The sequence below is a fragment of the Vulpes vulpes genome, chromosome 4 (genome assembly GCF_048418805.1).
Source record: "Vulpes vulpes isolate BD-2025 chromosome 4, VulVul3, whole genome shotgun sequence".
NCBI lineage: Eukaryota > Metazoa > Chordata > Mammalia > Carnivora > Canidae > Vulpes > Vulpes vulpes.
Genome location: NC_132783.1, coordinates 82344648 through 82355638, shown reverse-complemented (window position 1 = coordinate 82355638; position 10991 = coordinate 82344648). Strand labels below are relative to the sequence as shown.

The following is a 10991-nucleotide window of genomic DNA, read 5'->3' as shown; positions in this document are numbered from 1 at the left end:
CCTGGGTGAGACACAATGGGGTGGCATTTGAACCCAGGCCCTGGGGATTGCCACCGCGATCACTGCAAGAGCACGCTGGGGGACCTGTGTACTGCACAGGGGAGCATCACCCACTATGCACATTCAAGAGAAAGGAGTTGAAACCTTTCCAGAGAGGGCGGCTCTGGTAGGGACTGGACACCAGCTGCCCCCCCTACCCCCAGCCTCTAGCTGGCCAAAAACACCTGTCTTCTTCTTCAATGCTCATTCTGCCCCCCTGCTCGGATGGGCCTCGGCTGCTCTGGGGTGGGGGTGGGCAGGAGAAACCCAGATGGGTGCAGACAGGGTGGTTGGGTTCAGTGTTCTGACCAGGCAGACAGACGCAGAGACCACGAGGTCCAGACTCACCAGCTTATTCCTCAGGTTTAAGGGCCACGGAGTCCGGGGTAGGCCTTGCTGCGAAAGCCAACCCGGACCCCCGCATGCCACCAGGGCTTCAAGCTGGAGGCTGGAAACTCAAAGGCCTATGGGGCCTGGGGAGCGATCATAGTGAATGGAGTCCAGCAGTGGCCCCGCTGGCCCGTTGCTGTCTCACCCTGGACAGAGGCGGATTCAGAGGTGGCTCAGCTGGAGGCGCAAGTGCCCTGGTCGATGTTGCCTCAGTGCTGGCGAGGCCAGGCGACCGGGGCACCCGGCTCCTCTCCCCCGGCCGCCCCCCTGTCCCTGCGGGAACGAGAGCCCCACGTCACCCGGAGCAAGTGTTGCCAGACTCCTCCTGCCCTTACAGCCCACTCTGCGTACTTACACTGTGTTCTGGAAACTTCCAACCGCCGGCATCTCTGGGCCCGAAGGCTCGTTCCAGAATTCTGGAATGCTGTTTTGCCGGCAAGGTTGTGCTGGGGAATTAGTATTCAGCCAAAGTCTGACAAGGACTGGTGTAGGAACCCTCCAGGCTCACTCATCCCGGGGGAGAAGGAGTCTAAGGCTCAGGCTTTACCGTTTCCTGGAGGGGGCAGCTGGCCTAGCAGGGGACCTCACACCGCCCCCCCCCTCCCACACCCCCTCCCCTGCTGACTCTCCCCACTCCCCCTCCCCGCTGGCTCCTCCCACCCCCTCCACCCCTGCTGGCTCCCCCCCTCCCCTCCTCCCCTGCTGGCTCTCCCCCACCCCCTCCCCTGCTGGCTCCCCCCCACCCCCTCCCCTGCTGGCTCCTCACCCCCTCTCCTGCTGGCTGGCTGCAGGGCCCAGATAAACCCCTTGCTCTCTAACCCTTATCTCAGCATCAACTTCAGGTGTTACTCAAACCAAGACACCCGATGTTCAAGAGGCAGTAGGAAGCTGGTTTTCACATAAAACCCCTTACTTTTTAAGTGTCAGCCTCTGATGCCAATTGTTTAAAAACAACACCAGACACTGCCTGGGCCGCACATCCAGGGTTGGTTTGGTCCAGGGCGGGTGCTGTGCCTGGGTCCTGAGTTCTCAGAGTTGGTGGCCGTGGCTCTCCTCCAGGGTGTTCTTTTTTTAGCAACTTGGCTGTCTTCCTCCCCTGCATCTCACGCGGATGACCCCTCCTTGTCATCACCCCCCACCCCCCCTTCCTTCCTCCCTTTCTCACGGCCTGATTTTCCTGGGCCCGCCCCTCCCGCTGAGCCTTTACTACCCGCTTGTTCTTCCAATAAACCGCCCAGCAGGTTTAGCAAGGGGTTTACTAGCTGCGGGAGGTGGATTACATCTCCAGGGAACCTGTTTACGGTCGGTAACCTTTGTCCTGCTGTTTAAGAAATGGCTCCTTTTAAGAGTTACCTCCAAGCTCAGATCAACGGTGTCCTGTGGTGTTTACGCCTGGCCTGGTTCCCCAGGGTGCCCACCCTCTGTGGGGGTCACCTCACCTTCTGGGTAATGCCGCAGAGGCCCTGCAGGTGTGGGCTGAGTTGAGGAAGCCAAGGACCCAGGGTTTCAGGTGACCCGGAGGTTTTTAAGACAGCAGGGTGGATGCCTCGGGGTGTGAACTTTGACCCCTCCCCCCAGTGCCCCTGAGGCTGCTACATTCTCAACCGGCCAACTCACTCCTGGCCTGCAGCTTGAGAATGGCCCGAAGGTGGGATGGGGCCCTGACTCTCAAGCCTGAACTTTTTTCCCCACCCTCTTTACCCACAACCTTCTTCTTGTCTGCTTGTCATGGCTTTTAGTCCCATATGCTTATATCTGCAGGTTTCTGAAAGCTACAAGGTGTTCAGTAGAATGCCAGCGTCTTGAAAAGGTTGTTTGGCCAAAAACACTTCTCACGATGAAAGAATTCTACCCATAAAAACAGTTGTGAGAGAATTCTGGTCAGCTGGGGCAAAGGAAAGCAGGACTTCTCAGAGCCTTTAAGATGCTAACATGCACTGTAACATCCTAAGCACGGTTAGGCGACCACAGCTCCTCCAGACACATGAGGAGACACACTGATGCAGACTCCAGTGCTGGGCCTGCCGTGAGCAAATGACACAGGTCTGGTCCCTGCTGGTGCCCAACTGCTTCCCAGATGGATCCAGCTGACTGTCCCTCCCTGGGAGACCCCGTGGAGTATTTGGCTCCTTCCCAGGGTTGGATAACTCGGGGAATAGTGGAGGAAGATTCAGGAGTCCTAATAGGCCTGAGAGCAGGGAGGAAGGTTGTCTCCAGGCTGGGCTGGTGACTGAGAGCGTAAGTGGGTGGGAAGGTCGCCAGGCTTCTCTGCTCTATGATTATGGCAATTTGTTTCTGCAGGAGGTCATTTGTGGTAGGAAACATAGCCCAGAAATTAAACTAAATATATGCAGTCCCCAGAAGAGTGGACGCAGCAATGGCACCTGGCTGGGGGTGGGGTGGCAGAGATATTCAGGTTGGGGTGTCATTGCAAACGGCTGTATTTCAAGGGTGGGGAGGAAGATGGTTTGAGTTCCCAAGGCCTGGCCTGGGTGAAATGGCAGAGGTACGGGTTTGAGTTTTGGGGAAGGGGTCCCATTCCTTCACATCATGCCTGCCTCTGTTGTCACCTCCCTCCAACTCCAGGTACCCAATTGCTCACGAGTGCTCAGTCGTTCTCTCCCTCTTCATGGCTGCTGCTGACCTGTCTCCCCTGTGCCCCCAAACCCACAAAGCTTTACCAGCTCCGTCTTCTCAGGTTCCAATAAAAAAAAAGGAACCCTCTTCCTTGGGAGATGCCTATTGTCTCCAGGTGGCTGTTAGGAGACAAAAGGGCCAAAATCTAATTGGCACTACAGTGATGAGTCAGGTCATAATGACTTGAAAGGACCCCATTCCATTTCTTAGCCGAAAGGTTCTTTGACGATCGCCTCATGTGGTTTTTGAGATTTTGTTGAAGGCCAAAGGACTCGTAGGTGCCATTTCAACACGTGAAGCAGATCGATATGTAGCTGCTCCGGGCGAGAGGGCATTGCCTGCTTTTTCAGCTGACTTCTGGAACAGCAGTTGTAAGTCGCTGATTACATGCCTCGTTCTCAAGGAAACTAGGGCTCAGAGGAGGGAAGTGACTTGTCCAAGGTCACAGGGCCAGACAGTGGCAAAGCCGGGACTTGTCCCCGGGTCCCCTGACCTCTAGCCAATGTTCCTGTCCCTGCCCTGTAACACCGGGGTATTCATGTCTCAGACCTCATCCTTGCAGCCGGCTCCAAGCACAGTTGCCACCAGCTCTGCCATCTTGGTGACGTAAAAGGATCATCACACCCCCTGCACTCAGCCATGCTTCCCCGAGTCTTTCACTTCTCAGGGCCTTTCCTCTGCCCTGTCTCAGGCTAGAAGCACCCCTTTCCTACTGCTGCTAATTTTGTTTCTTGTTAATTTTTGATGGCTGCTGAGAACAAATGCAAAAGAAAGGCAGAGACACACTGGAGATTTTGCTCACTGCGTGTTTTCATTTTTAATTAAATAAGGCAAGTAAGCCATCGAGTGATGGTTCACATTCTGTTCCACAAAGCAGACCCTGACGGGCTCTCTGAAGGGCAGCCCCCTGCGTTTCCAGGAGACGGCCGACCGTAGCCGTGACAAGGACAGCTGGGGCACGTGATGGCAAGGGGGCTGGGAGCCACGTGGCTGAGCACGAGCTGCATGCTACACATCCACACGTGTGGACACGTATGTACACGGCCACACACGGCCATGAAGGGAGGGTCCCATATCACATGACCATGAACCGTGACACAGGGCCGAGGGCTTGGCAAAAAAATGGAGTTTGTGGGACCCAGGAGGGAGCAGGGGTGCCAGGTACAAAGGGCCTAGAACACACGGACCAGATGGAGACTTTTGGGGTGCCCGATTCACTCCCAATGGTAGAGGAAGCAGGGTATTTCCCCCAGTAAAATGCCTGGTCTACATTATGAGCTGGCCCATGGGGGTGGCACCGCGTCCATACCCGTGGACACACAACTGCTCCGGCCTCCAGGCACAGTCACGGAATGATGAAGCACATGAGACCAAAAGATCTCAAAGCTCTTAAGACATCCGAACTTGTCGGTTCTGTTTCATCCTGTTGAGGTAAAGGGCAGCTGCCACTATTCCTGAAGTTGTGGGCAGCGGAGAGCTGATGCGGCTGCATTCAGGAGGTGCCCAAGGAGCCTTCCGCCTCTTATCCGGCTGGACCGCGTCCTGGCATCTCCACTAGCAAACCCGCCACCTCGGCCCCCCAGACTTCAGCTGATGCTCCTTCCGCTTTGCGCAGATCAGCAAGGCCTACTCGGCTTCTGCAGATTCGTTTCCCCACGCCCACCCCCTCTTCTTCCTGCCTTGGGAATGCATCCCCTCAAGACCCATCTTTGCTTTCAGCCTCGGGGATGGGACCAGGGGACCGCCTCAGGGATGCAGCCATCTGGTCTTCGGCTCCCGTCCTTCATAATCCTTCATAATCAAGGGGCAGGCCCTAGAGTCAATTAAAACAGGTCCGTTCCCCCCTAATGTGGGAAAGGACCACCAGGGCTGGAAGAGACCCTTGGGGTCAGGACCAGACCATCTGATCCTTCCATCTCCAGGCCAAGCGTGCATCTTCTGGGACAGGGATCCCCTGACTTCCTGCTGGAACTTACTCCATCATCAGACAGGGCAGAGGTGGTGGGGAAAGATGCCCTTGTGATGGGTGGGGTAGGCCCTCTGCTCTCAGGGCTCCAGTCAGCTGCTGCCCCTTTACACCAGCGTAAACTCTTCATTGAACTTTTTTTTTCCTATTCATTTACTTATTTATTTTCAAGTGTATGCATCACATAAAGGGACCAAAGGCGAGAATTTGTTCATGTCTCAACCTCAGGAAGAGCTTGGTGATAACCTGCAGTGAGGGGTGGGCAGTAGGTGGGAGGGTGCCACGAATCTGCTTCTTTCTTCCTCCTCTGGGGACTCAGGGACCCTGCTCCCCACCGACTGGTCCCTGAGACCCCCACCCCCAACCTGGCGCCTTATTCCAAGGTGTACAAACAAGGCTGGAGGAGAAACCAGGAATAGGAGGCAGTGGTGACAGCCTGTGGGTGTTAAGACACTCCCCTGTCTCACTAAGGTCTGGAATGTTCTGTACTATTTATACAGGCTAAAGAGGTCTTCGTCAAGAAAAAGAAAATGAGTAAACACTCATTGCTGAATAGACCTCTTGTTCCGGGGAAGCTGGCAGCCCCAGAGGTAAGGCCTCAACTGCTCCCTGTCTGCAGGCAGGTGGACGCTATGCGGGGGGAAGGCTCCCGGTAGAGCCGGCAAGAGCAGAGAAACCTGTGCTTGCCTCGCTGGAAAAGGAGGCACTTGCCTTAGCTGGACCCCCCTTCCTCAGCCCAGCTGCCTGCTGAAAACCATAAATGCACCCCCACCAGGTCCCCAGAGTGGAAAGTCAGTAGTTGCCCCCGTCCTGTCCTTCCCCAAACCCCAAAGGTTCCCAGAGCGCTGCTGAGCCCCAAGGCAACACTCACGCGCGCGTGGTGTCCTGTCTCAGACACCAGGGCAAAGGGAATACAGCAGAAAGGGCCTTAGAAGTCGCATCTTCAAAGCAACAAGAGAAAACCAAGGTATCTCCTTAAACGATACCCTGGGGCCAGGGCAACCCCCCTGCCCTTGGGTTTACTCTTCTCTTGCATTCTGAATCATCTTCAAGAGTCCTCGTGTGCATGGCTTGAGTCAACGTTTTCTATCACTGTTTTGTCTTGATTTGGGTACAGCTTTGAGTCCCTGCAAATAATAAGGCATTTTATGTCTCTCCTTTGTCACAAAATAAATAAATTAAGTCAACTTGCAGTGTACAAATTGTCAATGTCCCGAGAAGTCCCAAAGGTCCATTCTCGGCACTGTCCTCTGAGCTCGGGGGTGGATGCCTCAGCCCCAGAGGCGAAGGAAGGAAGCAGTTTGCTGTCCACACCAGGAGGGCCCCAAGAAGAGCCCCAGATGGAGGTGCTTGCCTCCGTCCTGCCCCAGCCCCCACCAACCACAGGTGGGGAACAGTGCAGGGAGCAGGGTGAGGCTGGGGAGGAGCAGCCAGCAGAAACATCTGGGTCTCGTTCTGCCCCGGGGTCAAGTTTGCAGAGCTGGAGTCCCTTTGGACCCCAAATCAGAGCCAGCTCCCTGCACAACTTATCCTGGGGCTGGAAACCCAAGGCTGGAGACCCCCTTGAATGGCTGTAGACCATGGGGATGGAGACCCAGCAGCTCCAAATGCAGTGATTATAACAGACCCCACAAATGGCTAAGGTCCCACCCTCTCAAACAGCAGCTTCTGGCCAGGACACACTCCCCATGGCAGCACCAGCTGGACTCAGATCCTCTATTTCCCTTGTGCCCATGTTACTCAAACCGAAACTCAGCCCTCTGGGTTTGACAACAGGACAGATCTGACATAGAAGTTGTCCAGGAAATGAGAAACAGCCCTTGTGAACTTGGGCAGCTCTTTGAGTTCTGAGGTGGACTCACTTCTGCTCCCCAGTTTGGGGACATTTGCTGTTTGGCCATAGGCCCCTGACCCCCCAGGAGATGCATTTGGACCTGGAAGAGACATTCAAATCAGGCCTCATCTCGGGGAGAGGGTGAGAGCTGATTTATGTTGCTTCTGGATAGACAGCAAAGAACCCTGGTGGTTTCTGAGATTCATTCCACATGGGGTTCAAACAGAAAAGCCCGTGGGGCACTGCAGGATGCCAGGTGGCCGCCTAGGCTCTGTTCCTTCTGGGGAAAGCTCTTCCTCCTCCTCCTCTCCCTTCAGCAGGAGCCAGAGTGCTTCCTGCTGGTCCTCCCAGCCCCCTCAAGCCCAGATCACTTCCAAGCATCACTCCTGCAGAAACAAAATCAGAAACATAGCCACAAAACAAGATACCAAACTATAAATAACTTTTTTTTTAAAAGTCCAAATAAAACACCCAGCCTATCCCAAGTTGAGCAACACTCTTCCCAGAGCCCTGAAAACTGGAATTCCAGACACTAATCATGTAACCATGGTGACCAACCAGGGGCTGACCTCTGTCCCCCGTCTTCTCAGGGGAGGGGGTACCCTGATGTGACTTCTCCCCCAAGAGCACTCTGTATTCTCTTCTAGGCCCGGCCCCACACAAGGCCTGACTGGAAATGGCAGGACTCAGGAGCTGCTTTTTGGCTCCAGTCAGGCCCGAGGCAGCCTTCAAACATGGACAGGCTCTCAGGGAGCCAGCCCAGCTGGGACGGGGCATTTGGGCTGCAGTCACGTGAGAGTTGGCCCACCATTTCAAAACATCCTGCCTGCCAGCAGGGAGGACGTGAATGGGCCAGAGGAGGTAGCCAGGAGAAACCAAGGCAGGCGGGGGCCACAGACTCGGCCGTTCTGTATCTACCGTTCAGTCCCAAAGCTGGTCGGAATGGGGTCATGGCCTGGGACCATGTTTCCTTCCCCATCCCCAAATAATTCTAAAAATGTAATTAAAGCCTCCTCTTCGGGTGTGTGATTGTTAAACCCTGTGGGCCTAAAGCAACAAGGAAGACTGTGGATGTGTATTCGTGGATTTGCGTTTCTACGGTTTTGTGTGTTTGTGTGTGTGTGTGTGTGTGTGTGTGTGTGTGTGGTATACGTAGAGGCACTGTCTTTACCCATGTAGGTGTGTTTCGTAGCTCTGTGCAGGGCTGATTTCATCAGTAACCAGCATGGCTATTTCATTTATGAAAATACTGAATATATTCAGTACTGAAAATACTTGGTTGAAAAGCCTCAACTGCCATCCTCTGACGTTCTGGGCCATTCCGGTCCCTCCCCAGGGATCCATGCAGATGGCACACTGGATTGTGTAGAAATCCAGAAACTGAAAGATGAACACTGAGTACAGCAGGAAGCCTGTGACCGGTCGGTGCCCACAGTCCCTTCTGGTTAAGCCCTCGGACTCTGGCCCACAGGGTCTGCAGGCATTTATGCCTGTTTTGTGTGTGTGTGTGTGTGTGTGTGTGTGTGTGTGTGAGGGACAGAGACAGAGACAGAGACAGAGAGAAAAAGGCTTGTCAACAGTTCTGGGCCCATGTGGGCCTGCGAGGGCCTGCCCGGGAGGCCGCGGCCCCTTAGGCCTGGGTCTGGCGGTCCTCGCCGGACAGGCAGCGGCTCGCTCTCGGGGAGACCCCAGCCCCAAGGCTGCGGTGGGAGAGCTAGCTGCCGGAGGGGGCGCCTACTGCTGCGGCGGGGGACGGCCTGGCCCGCGGGAGAGGCCGCCGGCCGCGCGCCCCCCACCCTCTCTGCGGGAGCCACCGTCTCAGGGGCGGCCGGGGCGCGAGCAAGGCAGGTGGGCCTTTGACGAGGAGGGCGGCCTACGTGACCCAGAAGGTTCCCCGCTCCTCCAGCAGGCTGACGGAGCGGTTGGCCAGGGAGGCGGCGTCCCGCGCCAGCCGGTAGCCGAAGAGGCGCATGGCGGGCCCGCAGGCGGCCTGCACCACCTGCGCCAGCTTGAAGGGCATGCCGAAGCGCCACTTCTCGAACTGCTCCGAGGAGTTCTTCTGCGTGGAGTAGATGCCGCTGGCGTCCTGGGCCGCCTGCGTGTTCCTGCGGATCCAGTCCTCCACCTGCGCCGTGAGCGGGATGCCGGCGAAGCGGTACATCTCGCGCGCCTTCTGCAGCGGCCAGCGCGCCACGTCCTCGTAGCGCACCAGCATGTAGCGGCCGCGCAGCCAGGCGGGCTGCCGCAGGCCCAGCTCGGCCGACAGCCGGATGCTCTCGCAGTTGCCCCGCAGCCGCTGCACCTCCTCCTCGCCCAGGCGCGCCTGGCCCTCGGCCAGCCACTTCTTCCAGCCCTCGTACTTGCCGGCGAAGGCCACCATGCGGGAGGCCAGCACGGCGCGCGGGTCCCGCACCAGCTGGATGACGCGCAGGTCCAGCCGCGGGTCCTCGGCCAGCGGCTGCAGGAACTCCAGCTGCCGGATGCGCACGGCCTTGAGCGCCATGTGGTCCTTGCGGCGGCAGGCCTCGGCGGCCAGCGTCACGTTGAGCGGCCCGCAGCGGCGGTTCTTGCAGTGGTACTTCTCGAAGACCTTCTTGACGAAGGGTGTGCACACGGGCTCCTCGCACAGCGAGCGGCTGGAGCCGCGGCGGAACATGAACTGGGTCAGGTGGTCCTCGGGCAGCGGGCTGATGAAGTGCTCCAGCACGTACAGGTCGCACAGGAACAGCTGCTTGAGCACGTCGCGGTAGACCAGGGCCGCGCCCGCCGCGTTGGCACCTCCGGGCTCGAAGGTCACGGTGCGCTCGATGTGCCACAGCGGCTCAAAGAGGTAGAAGATGTTGCCCTGCTGGTTGAAGAACTCGCCCACGAACGAGGAGCCGGTGCGCGTGGTGGCCATGAGGAGCACGTGGCGCCGTGGCCGGGCCTCGGTGGGCCGGGGTGGCCCCCCGTCCCGGGCCACGGCCTCCAGCCCGGCCTCGGCCTCCCCGGCGGGCTCTACACCCAGCTGCAGACTCAGGTTCCGCAGGCGGCCCTGCAGCTGGGTGAAGGCTGAATCCAGCTCGCTCAGGGACAGGAGGGACGCGTTGTCCGCCAAGATCAGGGCCGGGTCGGTGCTGTTGGCGTCCACCAGGGGTTGTGGGATCTGCTTCAGCTTGTCTGACACCCTAGGGGCGAAAGAAGGGAAATCGGGGTCAGCGAGCAACCGGAGGCACCGTCCCTTGTGCAACCTGAAGCATCCTCCCGGGGCCATCACCCCAGGCCTCCCATAGCTGGGTTTCCCTGGAAGCGGACTTCGGAGCAAGGATTTGAGTTTAGCCAGGACATGATCACAGGGAGAACTGGTAGAGAGGCAGGAGGTGAGGTGGGGAGAAAAAGAGGTCTGTAAAGGGTGAGCAGGTGTCCCTGTGGGCAAACCAACCCCACAGGGGCATACCCGAGGATTGTCTCGCTCAAGGGTTGTGAAGCTCCAGCTGGTCTTAGCTAAAGGCTGCTCCCAGAGGTATCCCTAGCTTACCTGTGTGCGGGGAGACAGAAAGCTCTCTGGCAGAGAGCTGCAGGGGCTGGCAGTAGGACCCTGTGGGCCCCAACTGGAACAGTCCATGCTGAGGAACCCAGGTGGGGCGGTGGCACAGTGCCTGCTACACAGGCCATCCCTGGCGGCTGCTTTCTTGGAAGGTGTTGTACTGGGAGAGCAGGTCTAAGAAATCTTTTTGTGTCTAGCAAGCTCTCCAGCAGAACCACTGCACACGGTGAAATGCCACCTCCAGGGGGTGGCATTCTTAGTGTAGTCGAGGTGAGTGCACAGCCCCAGAATTTAGCAGTGTACAACCTGGACGGCTGCACATGGCAGCCCTGACCATCAGGGTTTGTGTACCAGGACCCCGCCTTTCCATGGGCTCGCCCTCAACCATGGCCTCGGGCTGGTTATGGGCTGTTAATGTGAGGCGTCATCCTAGCCAGGAAGTAAATGAATAATAATAGCCATGGTCAGCAAGTATTAGATGCCAACTGCATGCCAGGCACTGAGGTAAATGTTTTACATGTCCTGATTTAATCTTTATAAGGAAAGCCCCATCATTAGCCGTATTTTACAGAACTTAAGACACAGAAGAGTGAATTTGT

General features: G+C 57.2%; 1 protein-coding gene across 7 annotated transcripts in view; it reads right to left on the bottom strand.

Moving 5' to 3' along the window:
- Positions 1 to 3858: 3858 nt before the first annotated feature.
- Positions 3859 to 10991, bottom strand: part of CHST3 (carbohydrate sulfotransferase 3) — a 34666-nt gene continuing 27533 nt past the window's right edge. For all 7 annotated transcript variants that reach the window (XM_072756243.1, XM_072756241.1, XM_072756240.1 and 4 more), the window contains one exon: positions 3859 to 10033. In XM_072756243.1, the coding sequence (XP_072612344.1) occupies positions 8740 to 10033 (1294 nt within the window). In that variant the 3' untranslated portion in view covers positions 3859 to 8739. The remainder of the gene's footprint in view (positions 10034 to 10991) is intronic.